Source organism: Neofelis nebulosa, chromosome 15 (genome assembly GCF_028018385.1).
Source record: "Neofelis nebulosa isolate mNeoNeb1 chromosome 15, mNeoNeb1.pri, whole genome shotgun sequence".
Lineage (NCBI taxonomy): Eukaryota > Metazoa > Chordata > Mammalia > Carnivora > Felidae > Neofelis > Neofelis nebulosa.
The window spans coordinates 39,541,993-39,562,974 of record NC_080796.1 but is presented as its reverse complement, the minus strand read 5'-3'; the positions used below and the strand labels follow the sequence as shown (position 1 = coordinate 39,562,974).

Genomic DNA, 20,982 nt, shown 5'->3' with positions numbered 1-20,982 from the left:
CCCCCCAAAAATAAGTAGACTTTAAAAAAGCAAATAAAAGTGCACTGTTAATAAAAGCACACAGAGTTTTCCTAATTTATATTTTCAGATAGTAGCTAGATATCATGGGTGTTCCACAACAATCCAAAATATTTAGTTTGGGACATTCAAAATGTCCTAAAGTTGTCATCACAGCCACCACATCCAGTTTCTGTATCCCCACTCTATGCAAATTTACCATCTGAGTGTCATTTTTAAGTAACCAGACATCTGAGATAGAAATCTGGAAATCAACTTTGTCTTAAAATTCACCCCCCCCCCCCACATCTTGTTGATCACTAAGTCCTGCCAAGTCTACATCTCAAATGAATTTATGATGCTTAGTGCTTATACTTTAGTTTATTCCCCCTCATTAAAGGGCTTGTATTAGTTTCCTAGCTATTCTTGTTAGCACCAGTTTTAGGGTTCCTTCCAACCCGTATTCTGAACTGTTGCTAGTTATCTTTGTAACATATAAATTATTTAAAACCTCAGGTTAGAGCAGGACTTTAATGATCTGACCTATGCCCCTCCTTCCCTCACTCCACATTTTTCTGACTTCCATAGGATTATCAAAATAGAGGTAAAAGTACTCACTTTTGTTGTTAATGTGCTGTATATCAACTTTAGCTACTTTACCTCTCTGGGTAACATTTTTTGAAGTTATAAAAGAAGACTATATTAGAAAGAATCTGTGTGTGTATGCGTGTGTGTGTGTATACCTTTTATTCATAAGGCACTTTGTCGTTTACCACACACTTCCACATACATACTTTTTTAATCATCAGTACAATTCTGAGATGCTTTTGAAGGTTTGTTGTGACTCTAAGATTTCCAAGGCAGAATTTGGACTTTTGAAGTATCGAATTAAGAAATCCCAATACAAACACGTTCTGCTACAAGTCCTGAGGGAGAACATCACACTCCTTTCCTGCTTTCCATGTTATTGTAAGAGCTCATTAGGATGTAATGGGGGATGATAGAAAGTCATGCCTGTCTACAGTCTGTGGCAGAATGAGACAGTTTATTGAGCAGTTTATTTTTGGAGGATTTACAGTTCAGTTTAATCAGTGATATTCCTAAAAGGGATATTTTGACTTTCGGCAGGTATAAAATTCTTGATGTTTTGCAGAGATTTAGGATATGTTTAGATGTGAGGTATGTTTGTTCAGAGACCTCTCTCTGTAATTACTCTTGAATAATTTACAGTCTATTTAAGGTTTCTGTCCTAACTCACTAAACCAAATTAGAAAAACCTCGGGAACATTAGAGAAACAGTTGCATTAAGAAACATTTCCTTTTTTCATTGGTTTAGGTAGTGTTAGAACACAATGGCACAGGCCAGCATAGAAAGCTAGAGAACCACATGTTGGCTTATTTATTTGTTGAGTAATGCTACTTGCGTTATTGTTTTCTTTAAAGTGATTGTAGTGTTTGTTCATAGCATATGTGTAGTAGCATAGTAGACTGTCTTCGTAGATTTCCAGTTAGCTGACTTCATTCTTTCCTCCACTCCCAAGTCCTACCTAGTTTATACCTAACGTGACAAGCCTGTGGGGGAGAACATCAGATTCAACAAACTACTGTCAATGAAACATTCTAGACTCTTGAATAAGACAATTATGTACATATTTCATATGTATGTGTAGTAAAATCTTAATTGAAACCTAAAAAATTGGAACCCTTGATTGACTTTTTTTTTTTAAGAAGGAAGAAATAGTGACAACGCAGCAAACTGTCATCAGGAATTTGTTTATTTAGGAAGTTATTTAAAAACAAACTCCTAAGATCCATATGTACATTCAGAACATTACAGTTGTAAGGCTGTATTAGGAGTCATCAGGAGATAGAGGATTTTAATGAAAAATTATCTTCAGCATTTTGAACTTACTAATATAATAATGCATATTAGTAATTTTAACAAGTGAACTGGTGCAGTAGTCAAAACACAGGTGTTCTCTTTTAAGTAGAAAATTAAGTAGAATACCTTTTTTAAATTTTTTAGATTTATTTTTGGGAGACAGTGAGTGTGCACCTGCAAGCAGGGGAGGGACAGAGAGGGGGGACAGAGGATCTGAAGCGAGCTCTGTGCTACAGGACAGAACTCGGGAACACTGAGATGACCTGAGCCAAAGTTGGTCGCTCAACCAGCTGAGCCACTCAGGCTCCCCAGTAGTATGCTCCCTTTTTTTTGAGCATATACTTATTCAGGGATTTATGGTGTTATCTTAATGAGCATCTAAACAGTCAAAAACTTAATTAACTTAAAAACTGAAGTAAAAGTGGCTCAGAAGTAGGAAAAATGGGTTATGTTTGTGAACAATAAATTTACTTTTATAAGATAAACTTGTACCTCCTGGAAAAAAAATTATTGAATAAATTTATAGGAACTTATATGGATCAAAAGATATACTGTACTTAGCAAGATTTGCAAATTATAAAGTACTCTAAGATATTGTTATGAAAAGAGGTACACTTGGTTGTTCTGTGTGATGCTGGAATGGTGCCGAATATATGTCTCAAAACTTAGGCTATGGTATAGGAATGTTATAAATAAAAAGAGTTTGTAAAAGTAAATATAGGAAGGACTTACTCAGGGGCGCCTGGGTGAATCAGTTAGTTAAGTATCAGACTCTTGATTTTGGCTCAGGTCATGTTCTTAGGGTTTCTGGGGTCGAGCCCTGTGTTGGGCTCTGCGCTGACAGTGCAGAGACAGGGATTCTCTCTCTCTTCCCTCCTTCTCTCTACCCCTCTCTCAAAATAAATAAATAAACACTTAAAAAAAAGAGAGAAAATACTTATTCAGATTATTTTAACTCTAGTAATTGAATAGCAACAATGAAAAATAAAAGAATTCCAATTTGGGAGGATAACTCCCAGAGGATTGGAGGCCCAAAAGTTTGTTGTTGTTGTTGTTTTTAAGAAAATTTCTAAAAAGAGGATAAGTTAAGAAGTATGAGAAGATTAATGTTTATTTTGGAATATTTACACAGGAGAGTGTTTGAAATTAACTGGTAACTAATGCTGTAGAAGAGAAGAAAACATACAGAATCTTTTCTGTCTCTAGGCATAAGTCTAAGTTTTCTTTGAGTTTTGTCCTTGTGAGGAATGCAAAGGGGATTGACATTTTTTGGTGCTCACCATGGGCTAGGCATCATCTATCCATTATCACAGTGTGGACGGCAAATGCATGGCACTGTTCTCTCTTTCTCCTGTAGCAGTCATCTGTTTCCTTCAAGTGTCTTTTTAACATCTCCCTACCAAGTATCAACTTTGTTTTAGAATCCTTCTCAACTTTGCCCTCCACCCCATGCCAGCAGCTACTTTTAATAGCCCAGAATTGGTATAGGGATAGGAAAGCTATTTTCCATCCTGGAGTTAACTATTATTACTACTTTACAAATGTGTTTAGTTATTTTTATTTTTTCTTACAGGCACAAGGTTTACAAAGACAATACTAGGTGATGCTGACTTGAAAACTGAAGCCTGACTCAATTCAGAAACCATTGTCTTTCCATAATACTGTGCTTTCAATTAGGCACCAAAATTGGTATCATTCCTTGAATAACTTAATTAGGGTTAAAACTGAAAGGTGTCTATAGATTAGTGACTGTGGTCTAAATGAGTTAAATTGGTTGGGGAAGGTGGTGGTTGGCAACATTAACAGGAAATATTTAACATTTCATGCTTATTATATATAGCTATAACAGTTAGCTATAACAGAGTTTATCAGTGTAAGCTAGACATTAATTTAATTTTGACCACTTTAATGCATGTGTTTTGCTGATCTTTAGATAAGGTAGAATTTAAGGTATTTCTAAAGTAGCCTTGTGCTGTTTGAGAAGTTAATATTGCCTGTAAATTGTAGTGACTTAGGTTATTGGTCAAAGTTAGCATGGTAGACAAAATAAAGTCAATTTCAGAAAGAACTCCTAGATCCATTTCCAATGAACTAAATCTTTGGGTTTAATTGCATTTTTGTATACCTGGCCATATTTTGATGGGACTAGAGCATCACTGCATATTTTCCTCCTTTTTTTTTTTTTAAAGTTTATTTATTTATTTAGACAGCAAGTGCGTGCGCACGCACAAGCAGAGCAGCAGCAGAGAGAATCCCAAGCAGGCTCTGTGCTGTCATCACAGAGCCTGACATGGGGCTTGATCTCATGAATCCGTGAGATCATGACCAGAGAGTGGAAATCAAGAGTCAGAGGCTTAAGTGAGCCACCCAGGCTCCCCACATATTTTCCTTATGTAGGCATATGGAAAAGTACATACTTTGTAAGTCCCTATCATCTACCTTGTCTCCACTTAAAAAGAAATTCCTAGTTCCCAGGCACACTCTGAATCATGTGTCCATTCATACACAAACACACACATGCGCACATTCGCAGCATGTATGTATGTGTGTGTGTGTGCCCATACGCATCTATTTCCTCTTACGCTATGTACTTACACCAATTGTAGAGGATTCTGCCAGTTTATATTATGCTCCTACATGGGTTTGCCTGAGGGAAAAGATGGTAACTTTGACTAAGCTTGTCATTTTCTATCTCTCATTTCCATGTTGCTGAGATGATTATTTCAAGAGCAATGCTGGCATTATCTCCAAGAATAGTTTTGAGAAACTGTCTTGTATTTTAATTACCTGAAAGGGTTAGAAAACAATTACATAATTTTTATTTTATTTGTAAAAGTGAAGAAAAATTGATATTTAAATTTCTTACTGTATTAACCCTAGTGTACTAATTATTTTTTCTGGCAATAAACCAGTGACCCTGGGCAACTCTACTTAACGTTTAGTGGTTCAGTTTGTTTATCTGGATTGAGCTAGACAACTTTATTTCTGACTTCCAGCCTTTTTATATTCTGTCATTCTGTTACGGTCTCCACGTCTTCATTATTGTTATGTCTTTGAAGTAAATTTGATGTGTGGAAATTTTTATTTATATGAGTTCATTTGGGGGATAATTATTCATTTTAACAGAAGACATCTCTTTCTAAAGAGATTGGCTAGGGGTGCCTGGGTGGCCCGCTCGGTTGAGCGGTTGAGTGTCTGACTTCAGCTCAGGTCATGAACTCGTGGTTCGTGAGTTCAAGCCCTGCATCAGGCTCTGTGCACAGAGCCTGGAGCCTCGTTCAAATTCAACGTCACCCTCTCTCTCTGTTCCTCCCCTACTTGTACTCTCTCTCTCTCAAAAATAAATAAAGATTAAAACAAAATTAAAAAAAAAATAAAGAGATTGGCTAATTTATTACATTAAGTACTCATTCCTCCAAATTGGTTCAGCCACTGCAGAAAACAGCATGGAGGTTCCTTAAAAAATTAAAAATAGAACTACCATGAGATACAGCAGTGCCACAAATGGGTATGTATCCAAAGGAAATGAAAAGAATATATTGAAGAGGTATCTGTGTTTATTACAGCATTATTCACAATAGCTAAGATAAGGAAACAACCTGAGTGTCCATCAGCGGATGGATGGATAAAAATGTGGTGTATGTATATACAATGGAATATTTCTCAGACCTAAAAAGAAGGAAGTCCTGCCAACATGGATGGACCTTGATTGAAGGCATTATGATAAGTGAAATAAGTCAGATACAAAAAGACAAGTAGTGGGGCACCTGGGCGGCTCAGTAGGTTGGGTGTCCGACCTCAGCTGTGGTCATGAACTCATGGTTTGTGGGTTCATTGGGCTCTGTGCTGACAGCTCAGAGCCTGGAGCCTGCTTTGGATTCTGTGTCTCCTTCTCTCTCTGCCCCACCCCCACTCATGCTGTCTCCCTCTCTTTCAAAAATAAGTAAACATTAAAAATAAAAGACATAGGGGAAGGGGAAAAAAAAAGTTACAGAGAGGGAAGGAGGCAAACCATAAGAGACTCTTAAAAACTGAGAATAAACTGAGGGTTGATGGGGGGGGTGGGAGGGAGGGGAAAGTGGGTGATGGGCATTGAGGAGGGCACCTGTTGGTATGAGCACTGGGTGTTATATGGAAACCAATTGGACAATAAATTTCATATTAAGAAAAGAAAATAAATTCCTTTAAATCCAAAAAAATAAAAATAAAAGACAAATAGTGTATAGTATCACTTAAATGTGGAATCTACAAAAGCTGAACTTGTAAAAACAGAGAGTGGAATGGTGGTTACCAGGGTCTGGGAGATGTGGGGGAATTGGAAAGATGTTTAAGGGAAAAAACTTGCAACCTGTAGATAAATAAGTCCTGGAAATCTAATGCACAGTATAGGGGTTTTAGACAGCAATACTGTGTTGTAAACTTAAAAATTGCTAACAGACTAGATCTTAATTGTGACTACAACAAACAACTGATAATTATGTAATGTGATAGAGATGTTAGCTAATGCTATGGTGGTAATCATTGCGATATATAAATGTATCAAATCAGCTGTGCATCTTGAACTTACACAGTGTTATATGCCAATAATAGCTGAATAAAAATAATCATTCTATGTATTTGATATACAAATAATCATTCTTCTATGTATTTGATATACATATTTGTATATATGTATATATATATACATATATATATACATATATATCTACCTCAAAAAATTATTATTACCCTTATGCATTATACTCTTAAAATTAGTAAACCACTTTTTGAATTGCCACCATATCTAAGTCAAGCTATGCCTACAATGACTTGCCTTTTGCTTGCAAATTTGACTCACTTGGAAACTTTTCAGATTTATTTTTAGAGATTTTAAAACAAGGCATAAAGTTTATACACAGTTCACTATCTCTGATTGAAAAAGTATTTAAGCCTTTGACTCCCAAATACATACTTTAAAACATACACATTTAGCATATAGAATGCATATTTTTTCCTAAGCACTCTTACTGGTCTCAAAAAGGATTGAAAACCAAAGGAATATCGATTTCATGGTCCAGTAATATAGTAAGTTTTATTTAGCTTTCTGTGTTTCTTCTTTTGTACTTTTAAAAAGGAGGGTTTTTTTTGTTTTTTCCTAAATTTTACTTTATTGCCTGGCATTTATTTGTCCTTAATATTCCTTTCCATTTCAGTAATAATAGTGATTGCTCTTGATTTCCACATGTACATCACTGAGATCTCCCTTGTTGGTTAGAATTTTTGGGACAAATATCTGGAAGAGTAGAGCACAGTCTCGCTTCTTCTAGTTATGTGATTTTTGTGCTACTTTGACACATTTGACAATTATCTATTGGCTGTAAATTTAAAATATAGTAATTATTTGACTTAGCTTTTTATTTATGAAGTTCTTTCATTTGATATAGATGAATCGAATACTTTTAAAAGTGGGAGTTAGCTGTCATTGTCATTTTATAGTTTTGAGAAAAGTCTTAGATTCTAATAGTTTATGTTACTGTTAATGGTTTTATGTTACCATTAGCACTTAGGCTGTACAAACTATGCACTTATATTTGAGATTAGATGTGTATACTAAAACCTAACCGATTTGCATTAAATATGGGGGAAAGTCTGTTTTTTTTTTTTAATGTCTATTTTTGAGAGGGGTGAGGGGCAGAGAGAGAGAGGAGGACAGAGGATCTGAAGTGGGCTCTGTGCTGACAGCAGAGAGCCTGAGATGGGGCTCGAACTCACAAACTGTGAGTTCATGATATGAGTGAAGTCGGATGCTTCACTTAACTGAGCCACCAAGGTGCCCTGAAAGTCTGGTTTTCAATACAGGCTTTAACAAGTACAGTCTTATGAACATGAATTAACTACATAAGGCAAACTAAGTTGTAGGTGTTATCTTCTGGAGAATAGGCCTTAATGATCATATAAAAAATATTTTTATGTAGCCTGTGAAAACATCAGTGATGGCATCAGTATAGTTATTTTATTGTTGTTACATGATTCTTCCAAATCTCTTGAAAGTAGTTTCTTCTGTAATTTGGTAAACATTCTCCTTCTAGTTTTTGACTAGTGTCTTCTCAATATTAAAGATATGTGGTATACAGTTACAGCTTGTTCTTGCCCTTCAGCAGGTAATCAGTGGTTGCTCATTGGTAATATTCTAATTAGCAAGGACCCAATGTATTTACGCTGAGATTTGCTGAATAATAGGCATTTTATAATCAGAGCTTTAAGGTAGGTGTTTCTTCTTGCTAAGTCTATCTTCCTGATAACTGGTGATTAGTCTATAGTGTTGGTAATAATCACAAACATGACGTTGTTACAACCAAATTAGAATGTAGATCTAACCTACTTTAGCAATAGAAATACTGTTTTCTGGTTTTTTAACTTGCTTCTCAGATGACCTACTTTTTTTAGTGGATATCATGGATTTTACCTCATGTTACTGCTGTAAGATATTTCTGTTTCTTATAACTTAACTTTTGTAATGAGCTAAGATTAAATTATTTAATATTTCTATTATGCAAAGTTTAAACATAATTCACAGCATAATTATAAGGTCATGCATATATAGAACACTACAAAATTTCATTTAGCTTACATTCATTTAAAGTAGGGGCATTCTGTTTCAGAATGAAGGAGTATCTATTTCTACAGTGACCAATAATATTAATTTTATGATAGAATACTTTTTATATTAATTATACTCAAAGTAAGCTTTTGGTTAAATTTGTTTTTATCATCCTGTTTTTTTAATTTATCTTTTTACAGACTTATAAGAGTGGGTAGCTGAAGAATACATTTCATTTTATACCATATATGTGATAAACTATAGTGTCTTTACAAGGTTGGTCCCTCCATAGTAACTTACCTGTATATATTAAACCTCAAATACAAAAGTGGGTCCTACGGTGTTTTTTCTAGATGGTGTGAAGAGGTACTTAGGAAATGGCGATATGATATTTGTTCTTGAGAAGACTGCCATTTAAAAATAACATACTTGAATGAAGTGTCTTCATTCCAAGACTTTATAAGATCTTAATTTATGGGTTCGGGAAAATTCCAAATGTGAAGTTATCATATAGCTGAGTTTAAGGAAAATTAGTAAACTTTTTTCCCTGAGGTCATTGGTAGAAGCTAATTTAAAACAGTTCTTTGTAATAGTCACATTCACATTATGTCCTCTTTTTAACTTCTAACAAAATTTTTTTTAACAGGTGGAGAAAGAACCTGTGGAGTACATGAACTTATCTGTATTAGAAAAGGTAAGTCAGTCCTCTGCATGGATATTCAGATACAAAATGGACACTTCACAGTGTATGTTAAATTTTAGTGAGATGTTAGATGATTTGGACTTAGAAAGTATACAGTTTAATAAATATTAACTTTTGGGGCGCCTGGGTGGCTCAGTCGGTTAAGCGTCTGACTTTGGCTCAGGTCATGATCTCACGGTTTGTGGGTTCAAGCCCCACATCAGGCTCTGTGCTGACAGCTCAGAGTCTGGAGCCTGTTTCGGATTCTGTGTCTCCCCTTCTTTCTGCCCCTCCCCTGCTCGTGCTCTGTCTCTCTCTCTCTCTGTCTCAAAAATAAAAAATAAAAACATTAAAAAAATTTTAAAAATATTAATTTGTTATTTTTATTAGACTTAAGCATTCATAAAGTACCTGTTGTTTGTTATGTGGTTATTGAGAGTTGTTACTTTATGTTTAGTTTTGTTGGGCTGATAAAGCCTGGTTTCTTAGCATGTTGGTTATTAGACATGGTGCCGAGGCAAAGAATGGAGGGTTTGATTTTTGTTCCCTTTCAGAATCTGGAATCTGAGTGCATGCTGATCTCCCATTGACTTCTGTTCTATTACTGTACCCCATCAGAGAGATGTGAGGAGTTGGTTGAAATTCAAATCGGGATCATGTCCAAAGACCACAACATCCTTTGACACCAACAACTGTCTATGCTTCCTTAGAAGGAGCCACCTGACAACTGGGTGGTTCAACAAGGTGGCCCCAGGAAAGGTAATTCAGTTATTAGGTGGGAGGAAAGGAATCAGGTATTCTGTAGATTTGGAAGAATCAGGAGAACCTTGGGAGTCCCCACACACGTGAGTAATCCCAGATCGGTGACGTGCTGTGAGGAAAGGAAAAGGTATACCTGGGGAGGTCAGGGGAGGAAATCCTTATAAATTCCATACTCTTTTCTATTTTGAAGCTTGGGAGACTTTATTTTTCTTACATCTCTCTTAAAAACTGAATTTGCCCTTCCGTGTCTGGCCAACTAGCAGCACTTTTGTCCCTAATATTTCACCCTAAGGAGGTTTGAGGCGGTGTCAGTATTTGTGTTAGGTGAGTCTTACTGGCATGCCAGGAAAATTGAGCATATTTTCAGTAAGTCTTCAACATGTCTGAAAGCCTCAGCTTGTTTAGAGTTGAAAGCAATTTATAATCCTTTGTAGGGGAATTTGTGTGAACATTATTGACGTGGTCACGCTATGGTTTGTGTGTCACTGCCTGTGATTGCTGTCCATTTAAAAACAGTCTCCTTCCTTGATTAAAGTGTAGTTTATCTATATTACCTTTCTTCTGGTAACACAAAGGAGAAAATCGAAGTCCATTCCCCGAAATCTCAAACTTTTTTATTACGGGGTTCGTGCTATCATCATTGTTGATTTGTACTTCTTACCTGAAATGAGAGAGAGAGAGAGGGGACAAATGTGTACATTGTTTTCTTCCTTTAGGTCAACATTTTCAAATCTTCTTCTATAATATATTAGCCCAGAAATTCTGAAGATGTTGTAAATAATTTTACAGTTATTACCTCGTCCCACCAAAACTTTTTAAAACACAGAATTTATTTGGCGGGACAGCAGAAGACACCGTACAAAGCAGTTGGAATCAAAAGCTGTTAAAGCTGGAGTTAGGTGAAATGAGGATCAAGACAGGAATAGAGACAGCTAGAAGAGAGGAAGATAAATGCTCAGAGGGTCTTTTGTGACTACAGTGGGAACATAAAGCTGCAGTGGGGAGAAGAGTACAGATGGGATAGATGATGGTCTGAACATACCTTTTTATTATGGTTCTTCTTTTACTCTTTATTGCTGTCTCGATTCTTATCCACATAATGCCTTGCCCAGATTTCTCTCCATTATAATAGTCCAGCTTTTTCACTTCATCCTGCTTTCCTATGGAATTTTAAGTATGTGATTAAAATTTCAAAAAATTATATAGTAGCCATGTCATGAAAAAAGTGTCTCAATCTCTGTGTATGTCCTCAACATTCAGTACAGCGCCCTATCTCAGTGGATGGATGTTCCATAAATATTTAAATATTTCAAAACTAATGCTCAGAGCTAAAGCTTTTGCACTTTAAGCTGGACTTTCATAGAGTAGAGGATATGGAGGTTAAATAAAGTAGAATAATTGTAATTAGTATCAGTGATTCTGGTAAAATGGCATCTCTCATGACATATTCAGCTTCTTTTTACCTGTTTGGCTGTCTGTCTCCTTTCTGGCTTCTTTCTTCTGTCAGACCTTCAAATACCAGAATGTATCAGAGTTTGGTCTTGGGCTTACTTCATTTTTCCATCTTTTCCTTCTGTTTGATTTTATTTACTTTTCTCTTAAATGCCACACAAATGTATCCATCCGAGCTGTCCTTGAGCTCCCGGTCTTACATCCCCTACTTACTTGGTAATTCTATCTGGATGTCTGTCAGAACAACATCTTGACATGTCGAAAATGCAAGTCTTGATTTTCTCACGTGAGTCCATACCTTCCTCAATCTTCCCCATCTCAGCAAATAAAAAACAGTCTATCCAGTTGCTCAGGTCCTAATTTAGGAATAGCTGCATATTTCACTTTGTCTTTCCCATTTAATATATTAGCCAGCTCTGCCATTTCTGCCTTCAGAATTTTAAACCATCCTCTTTTTTCCATCCTGCTGTTATCATTGTAGCCTGGGTTCCTATCTTTCTTGTCTACACAACTGTAGTAGTTTTCTGACAGGTTTCCCTGCTTCTACTCTTATCTCCTTACAGTATATACCAATGATGTAAGTATAAATCAGGTTTAGAGGCTCCCAGGTGGCTCCGTCAGTTGAGTATCTGACTCTTGATTTTGGCTCAGGTCATGATCTCGTGGTTCATGGGATCAAGCACCACCCCTGTTGGGTTCTGTGCTGACAGCAGGAAGCCTGCTCGGGATTCTCTCTCTCCCTCTCTCTCTGCCCCTCCCCCGCTTGCACGCAGGCTCTCTCTCTCAAAATAAGCAAACTTAGAAAATATATGTATGTGTGTGTGTGTGTGTGTGTGTGTGTATGTATATTATATGTATGTATCAGGTGTACATGTATTAAATCTATATCAGGTTTTTATTAAATCAGGTTTTAAATGTATGTCCACTTTTGTGGATTTCCATTATACCTGGAATAAAATCAAAGTGCCTTACCCTGATCTACAAAGCCTTATGTTGTATTATCAACTCAAAGTCCAAAACATCATCTAAATATCATTAACTCCTCATCTAAAATCGTTTATATCAGGTATGGGTGAAACTCTGGGTATGATCCATCCTGGCTTAAAATTCCTGCCCATCTGCAGACCTGTGAAACTAGCAAACAAGTTGCCTGCTCTCCAAATACAGCGATGGAGGAGACATAGGATAGCAGTTATAGACGTTGCCACCCCAAAAGTGAGAAAATGGAAGGAGGAAAGGAGTCACTGGTACTAAGCAATTTTGAAATGCAAGTGGGAAAAACCTGTAAGTTTCGTGGCCTGGAAATAAAACTCAGCCTGAGGTCTGAGGCTGTCTACCTTTTAGGTTTAAGACTGTACCCTTGGAGTCATCCTTCCTTTTTCTCGGAAAGTAGCATATGTCTGCACTGGTTTTCTGCCTGTAGGATTTGGGGAGGCCATTAGTCTTTCATTTCGTCTTCTTGACCCTTTCAGTTCAAGCTGGCAGTGATTATATATACTCTCAAAAACCTCATGAGTCTTCTCATTATGTCATGGGGATTCGTTCCTTTAGACAACATGCCTCTCCACAGCTCTTTCCTGGATAATTCCATCTCCGTACTTGGCTTTCACTGAGATGGCAGGGGAGATCCATGAGTCATATGTCTAATCTCTCTGGAGAGCCCTCTGTGTCACTGAATTTGTTCATTTTGAGGCACTGGCAAAAGGTTGTTTAGCTACACCCTTGGCTTTGTCTCCAGAGCATGCTTTCTTGACATTGAGTACTTAATTTTAGCATAATTTACAATCTGGATAGGCTGAGGATTTTCCAAATCATGAAGGCCTGGCACCTTTTTGCTTATAAGTTCTCTCAATTTATCCGTTTTCTCCCAAGGTTTACTATAAGCGGCAGGCCCCCTTTCAGCACTTTTCTTTGAAGTCTCCTTAGCTAAATATCCAAGTTCATTGCTTACAAGTTGTAATTTCCATATAATTATAGGACACGATTTAGCCAAGCTCTCTGCCACAAGGATCTCGTTTCTCCCATTTCCAGTAACATGCTCTTCCTTTCCTTCTGACCTCTCACCAGCAGCACCTTTAACATTTGTTTCTACAGTGGTCACTTTATGGCTGATTAGGTGTTCTAGACCTAAGACAGTATAGGCTTTTTTTCCTACTACAGTCCTTATTTTTTTCTGTCTTCACTAGCAGAATCATCATTAGAATCCATATTTCTATTAAAAGGCAATAAATATTTCTCAAGACAATTTAGGCCTTTGTTGTCATGCTGCTCATAATTCTTCAGACTTCTCCCCGTTACCTAATTCCAAAGCCACTACCACACATTACACGTTTGTTACAGCAGCACCCCATTTCCAGGTACTAAAATCTGTATTCGTTTCCTATAGCGCTGTAACAAATTACCACAACTTTGGGGGCTTAAAACAACGCAAGCTTATTCTTTTACCGTTTGGGAGACCAGAAGTCCAAAGTCAGTTTCACTGGGCTGAGGTCAAGCTTTTCTTCAGGAGGCTTGAAGGGAGAATCTGTTTCCTTTTCTTTTCTGTCCAGGGCTGCCTACATTCCGTGGTACACATGCTTGCTGACTCTTTCTCTCTCTCTCTCTCTCTCTCTCAAAAGTATATAAACATTAAAAAAAAAATTAAATGCATTTTTAAACCCAGATAAAAGTTAGGGAACCATCAGTATTAAAAATACAGAAGGTCATCAGGGAAATGCAGCATCAAAACCATGTTGAGATACCATTCCGCTCCCCCGTAGGATGGCTAAAATAAAAAAGACAATAACAAGTGTTGATGAAGATGTAGAGAAATCGGAACTTCATACGTGGCTGGTGGTATTGTGAACTGCTGCAGCCACTTTGGAAAACAGTTAGGCATTTCCTCAGAAAGTCAAACATAGTGTTACCAGATGACCCAGAAATTTTATTCCTAGGTGTGTAATCAAGAGATTTGAAAACTTATGTTCATACAAAAGCCTGTATTGTAATAGTCATAGCATCATTATTCATAATAACCCAAGTGGAAAAAGCCTAAATACCCGTGAAGTGATGAATGAATAAACCAAATGTGGTATATCCATATCATGGAGTATTACTGAACAATAGACAGGAGTAAGGTATTGGTACATGCTACAATGTGGATAGACCTTGAAAACATGCTAAGTGAAAGAAGGCAGACATAAAAGGCCACCTATTATATGATTCTGTTTATATGAAATGTCCAGAATAAACAAATCCATAGAGACAGAAAGCAGATTAGTGGTTTCCAGTGGCTGAGGGAAAGAGGGAATGGAGAGTGACTGCCGAGGGGTGCAGAGTTTCTTTTTGGGGTGATGAAAATGCTCTGAAATGAGACAGTGGTAATGGTTGCACAGCTCTGCAAATATGCTGAAAACCACTGAAGCTTGTACACTTTAAAAGGTTGGCATTTACGGTGAATTATATATCAAAGCCGTTAAACAAAAACAGGAACTGAAAACTAGAGCTGTAGATTCACAGTCATAGACTTCTCATATGGTGGCCAATACTTAACAGGTAAGGTAGATACTGTGTGACTTTTTAATCTACCTAGAAGGAGGTACTTGGTGTCACTTCTGCTGTACTGTGTTGGCATATAAGCAGTTACAAGCCTGCCTGGGTTCAAGGGGAGGAGAGTCTTCACGGGGATAGTGCCAAAGAGTCTGTAGCCGTTAAAATAAAGTCACTACCATATATGCTTACGTTAGAAAAAAAGAGAATGAAAATTTATGAGGAGACGTTGAGTGCAAGAAGTTAGAGCTATCTCATAAGCTCAGAGAAGTAGAAAGAAGGAATGACTACAAAGATAACAATACAGTAAAGATCAACAGAACCAAAATGCCAGTACTTTGGAAGGTGTGAGATAGGTCTCTAGCATGGTTAATTAAAGACAAAATACAGAAGCCACACGTACATAATGTTAGGTTTATAAAAGGGGTATAATTGCACTTACAAGTGAGCTTTAAAAAAATCTTAAAAGTATTCATGACTTTTTGATGATAAACTTGAAGTTGTAGATGAAATGGACAATTTCAGAGAACAGTATAATTTAAACTAATAGAAAAGTTAAATTAATCATAGTGGTTTTTTTTTAGGCAATTGCCATTCAGTCTTCAAAGAAAAAAGGACCCAACCTTATAAAAACTTCCAGAGCCTGAAAGAAATGGAACATCCCCCCAATTTACTTAATGAGACTAAAATATAACCTTGATACCAAACCAGAGTTAGTACAGTACGAGAGGGAAATACATACGAATCTTAGTTAGAAATCTAAATGTAAGTGTTAGCAAAACAAATACTGCAATGGTTGAGGAAAACATACGAACATATGACAAGTTGGACCATCCCAGGAATGTTGCATGTGAATCTGTTCATAAGGTTTACCATGTTAGTCATGTGAGCATCTCAATAGAAGCAGGAAAAGCATTTGATAAAATATATTATCATTTGTAATAAAAGCTTTTACACTAAGAATATAAAAAAAACTTCTTTAACCTAATAAATGACATGTCAAAAATAGGTAATAAACCAAATACTTAATGATGAAATATTAAAAGCATGAGTGTTGCTACTCAGCCTCGTACTGGAGATCTTAGCTGGTACAGTAAGCCAGGACAAAGAAATAGAAAGTATAAGTTTAAAGAGGAAGGGATAATGCTAATATTATTCATAGGTGATATTGATTACGTAGAAAATCCAGGAGACTCCAGGAGACTCTATAAACAAATTGCTAGACTAAGAGAGTTCCATAAATTTGATTAATACAAGATCACTATATAAAAATAAGGCACACTTTTATATATAATAGGCAACAAACAATTAGAAAATGCAATAAAAGAAGATTCTTAGAGTATTGTGATAACTGTAATATACCCAGGAACAAATTGAACAAAAGACGTGTATGACTCTTACAGAGAAAATAAAAAAGCTTTATCTACCGACATAAAAGAAAATATGTAAATGAAGAGATAAATAATTTTTATTGGTAGAAATACAGTATGTTTAAATTGGCCGTACTCTCCAAATTAACCTATAAATTTAATGCAATTCTAACCTAAAGCCCAACAAGAATTTTCAGGGAATGTACACGTTAGTTCTGAAATGTATATGGCAGAGCACATAGCCAAGAATAAACTAAGATAGCTTTGAAGTAAAGGAACATAGTAGGGAGGTGGGTATATATTAATTAAAATATTCGTTTGGTTGCTCTATCAGAGGTCAAGTGACTGAACAAGAAAGGTTTTTTCTCTTTTAATGTAAAAGGCTAAGCTGATAGGATAGAGGTGGGTGATTCTACTTGTTGAGCTGCTTCTGTCTTCCTGTGATGGGCCCTAAGGTGTTGTGTTCCTTGGCATGTTTGAAGTTCCATGTCCACCTTCAGTCACCAGAACGGAAGGGGAGAAAGTAGCTCTTTTATTTATTTGTTTATTTTTTTGAAAGCAGCTCTCTTTAAGGATGTGATCCAGAGTTGCAAACAAATGACTTCTACTCACATGTCATTGCCCAGATTTCAGTCACATGGCCATACATAGCTACAAGGGAAGCTGAGACTAGTTCTGCCAAGTGGCCATTCAAGCTAAATCTGGGAAGTTGATTCCATTTCTAGATAGAGAGAGATAGAGAATGGACGGTAGCTGGCAGCCATCTTTGCTTCGGTGACTTGCCCTAGTATTATCCAGAGCTTCTTGTAAAATTACAGTAATTAAAATTGTATGGAATTGTCCCAGATAAGGCATATACTCTAATGAGACACGACAGAACAGAAGCAGATACTTATACACGGGAAACTTAGTTTACATGAAAGGTGATATCACAGGTCAGAGTAAAGATGGATTACTTATTAAATGATGCTGGGAAAATTGGTTATCCATATGGAAAAAAATAAAAGTAGGTCTGTGTTTCATGCCATAAACTGAAATACTATTTGGATTAACTTAAAAACTTCTAAGGGAGTATTTGAAATCATGATATGATTTCAGGGTGGGAAACAAATTCTCAAGTCACAGAAAGTACAACCTCTAAAGGAAAAGGTTGATGAATTTTACCATTTTTAAATTTTAAAAGTTGTATATAATAAGAGCTACTATAAGCAGGGTAAATGAGACAAGTCACAAAAGGGAGGTGCTGTTTACACTGCATATATGTGGGCAATGAAAATTAGGGTTTATGACACGTAATGATCCCTGATGTATTCTTAAAGTTTCCTAATGTGTATGTGCAAGGCTGGGTAAAGGTGCTAGAGGAGAACATACAGAAAGGGCTGCCCTCGTGGAGCTTACCTTCTAGAGGAGGGAGACTGATAATAAGTAGAGAATAAGTAAAGCATATTTTAGGAAGTGAGAAGTGATAATGGAGAAAAATAAGTCATGGAAAAGGAAATTGGGCTTGCAGCTTACCTCTTCAGCCATTTAGGGTGCTCAGGGAAGGCCTTTTTGAGACCATGGAAACTGAATAGGGATTGGAATGAAAGGAGTAAGCCATGCCATTATCTAAGGGAAGAACATTCCAGGCAGAAGGAACAAGTGTGAAGACCCTGAGGTAGGAATGCTCTTGACTTGCCTGAAGAACAGAAAGAAGGTCAGTAACAAGAGTGACAGGGAAAGGAATAGATAGAGCCAGACAAGTAATGGAGGACTAGATTGTTTAGGCTCTTGCAGGTCATGAACGTATTTCGTATTTTGTGAGTGAAATGGAAGCCATTGAAAGGTATTGATGTATCTCGAATTATATTTCCCATTTGTTAATTAATAAACATTTCAGACACACCAAAAAGATACAGGGTAGTGAACCCACATGGACTCCCCACCTAAATTCAAAAATTATATTTCTTTTCTTTAAAAAATTTTTTTTAAATGTTTATTTTTGAGAGAGAGACAGAGACAGAGCATGAGTAGGGAAGGGCACAGAGAGAGGGAGACACAAAATCTGAAGCAGGCTCCAGGTTCTGAGCTGTCAACCCAGAGCCTGACATGGGGCTCGAACTCACAAAGCACAAGATTGTGATCTGAGCCAAAGTCAGACGCTTAACCAACTGAGCCACCCAGGTGCCCCCCAAAATTATATTTATTTTCTGTGTTTGCTTCAGCTGTGCATACTTTTTAAGAGCCTAATGTAGTAGATTTTTAAACGTTCCAGTTCTGGATTTGTTTAGTTGTTTACATATGATAAGAAAAATATATGACATATGTATGATAAGGTATAAGAAATATATATAAGATCAACAAATAAGAATTATATATATTCTTCTCCTTTTTACAAAAGGTGAAATACTATATATGTAGTTTTGTGTCTTGTTTTTCTTTTTCTTTAAACTGTGTACCTTAGGGGCGCCTGGGTGGCTCAGTCAGTTAAGCGTCTGACTTCAGCTCAGGTCACGATCTCACGGTCCGTGAGTTCGAGCCCCGTGTTGGGCTCTGGGCTGATGGCTCAGAGCCTGGAGCCTGCTTCTGATTCTGTGTCTCCCTCTCGCTCTGCCCCTCCCCCGTTCATGCTCAGTCTCTCTCTGTCTCAAAAATAAATAAATGTTAAAAAAAAACAAACTGTGTACCTTAGAGTCAAATTCAAATCAGAAAGAACATAGATCTCTCAGTCTTTTTTCTGGCTTCATTGTACTTCATTATGTGAACACAACCATAATTTGTTCAGCTAATTGCCTAGCAATAGAAATTGCTTTGTTGTAAAATTTTTGCTATTAAAATAGTGTCACAGTGAATTTTGTGGTCTACTTTTAGGTAGATTCTGAAAAGTGGGGTTTCAAAGAGTAATTCTTACATAATTGTATCACAAATTGCAAAAATCCTGTCCTTATGCATTTTACTTGTTGACTTTGAGATACCTCTTTACTGAAGATATCAGAAGACAGGTGGATATCTAAATTTAGAATTCAGGGGAAAGTTCAGTATAGGAGATAAATTAGGGGGTATATAGTATTTAAGTCATGAAGCTATTTGAGATCACCCAGGGAGTGAGCTTAGGTAGAAAGAAAAGATGACCGACCAAGTATAGCATTAACATGACTTACACTTGAAAATTAGAAGGTATTTATGTTGTTGGGGCGCCTGGGTGGCGCAGTCGGTTAAGCGTCCGACTTCAGCCAGGTCACGATCTCGCGGTCCGTGAGTTCGAGCCCCGCGTCAGGCTCTGGGCTGATGGCTCAGAGCCTGGAGCCTGTTTCCGATTCTGTGTCTCCCTCTCTCTCTGCCCCTCCCCCGTTCATGCTCTGTCTCTCTCTGTCCCAAAAATCAATAAAAAACGTTGAAAAAAAAAAAATTTAGAAGGTATTTATGTTGTAGTTGTTGAGCGTTGAACGTGATTAATTTTGTTATCTTAAGGAGTTTATTATATTTGGAACTAATTTAAAAAGACAGTAGTTGTCTTGCATTCTGCTAGGGCTAACTGATTTTTCAGTGACTTTCTCAACTAAATGCATCTTGTAAGTAAAATAAATGTTCTCAGTTGATTTTAATATAGTGGTTCTTTTAGAGTAGGTAATGTAATAAGCTATAGTCTGTATACTGTGAGAATAGAAATAGTATAGTTGAATTACACCTTGAAGTGTTCTATTACACAAGACACTTGTGCTAGTTTGTGTTATATCCACTTTTAAAATCTAGACTCATGCAAAATTATGATGTATGTAACATTTGTCTTAATTATCTCTTTCTTTAAAAGTGAAAGTTCTGATTTTTAAAGCAAAGTAATACTTCTTACATAGTTACTAAGAGCATTCCCCTAGTCCTTCTGTCCTTCGCACTAATCCTACTCTGCAGAGGCAAAGGCTTTCAACCCTTTTGGCTTTTTTTCCTGCTTATCTTCATATTGTAAATAAAATTTCTCTGTGATTTCTTGATTTTGAAAATATTTAGACATCTGTTGTTTTTCTACTATGGTAGGTTAAGAGTTAGTGCTGGTAGATCAGCAGAGTGATCAGGTATGTGGTTCTGGAGTCAAGATTCCTGGGTTCTAATACTGCTTTTCTACCACTTTAATAACTTTGTGACCTTGGGCAGGTTGCTGAGCCCTTATGTATTTTAACCATTTTTTATCTATAAAATGGGATAACAGTATTGTCTTCTTCATAGGTTCTTGTGTACATTTATCGAGTTAAACCAATCAAAGTCAATAATAAAATTTAATAATTTTAATCATTATGAAAGTGATAAAATATTTTTTAAACAAGCTTTTTATTTTTTTAAAGTTTATTTTTTTGAGAGAGAGCAAGTGTAGGAGGGTCAGAGAGAAAGAGAGAGGGAGAGAGAGAATCTCAAGCAGGCTCTTCACTGTCAGTACAGAGCCCAAGATGGGGGGCTCAAGTCTCATGAGCTGTGAGATCATGACCTGAGCTGAGACCAAGAGTCAGACACTTAATCAACTGAGCCACCCAGGTGCCTCTAAAATATTATTTCATCCTGCGCATTCATTTGTCCATATCCCATTTCTCTAGTATAGTTATATTTCAGTTTCGTTTAAGTCAGTTTTCAGAATTTACATTTTTATGATCAGTATTATTTGTAATAAAGCCTTATTATACAGCAACTATATTTTCTTTTCTTTTTTGTACAACTTTTACCTCTCCTCTTAAAATACTCTCTGTCTTGACTGTCCACTTTC

The 20,982-nt window shown here is 36.6% G+C and overlaps 1 protein-coding gene across 3 annotated transcripts in view; it reads left to right on the top strand.

The window, feature by feature from the left end:
- SYT14 (synaptotagmin 14) overlaps positions 1-20,982 on the top strand; it is a 236,305-nt gene that overhangs the window by 4,907 nt on the left and 210,416 nt on the right. For 2 of the 3 annotated variants that reach the window (XM_058702302.1, XM_058702301.1), the window contains exon 2: positions 9,106-9,153. In XM_058702302.1, coding sequence (XP_058558285.1) covers positions 9,106-9,153 — 48 coding nt within the window. Of the gene's footprint in view, positions 1-9,105; positions 9,154-9,766; positions 9,901-20,982 lie in introns of those variants that run through there. The other variant, XM_058702303.1, reaches the window with a different exon arrangement.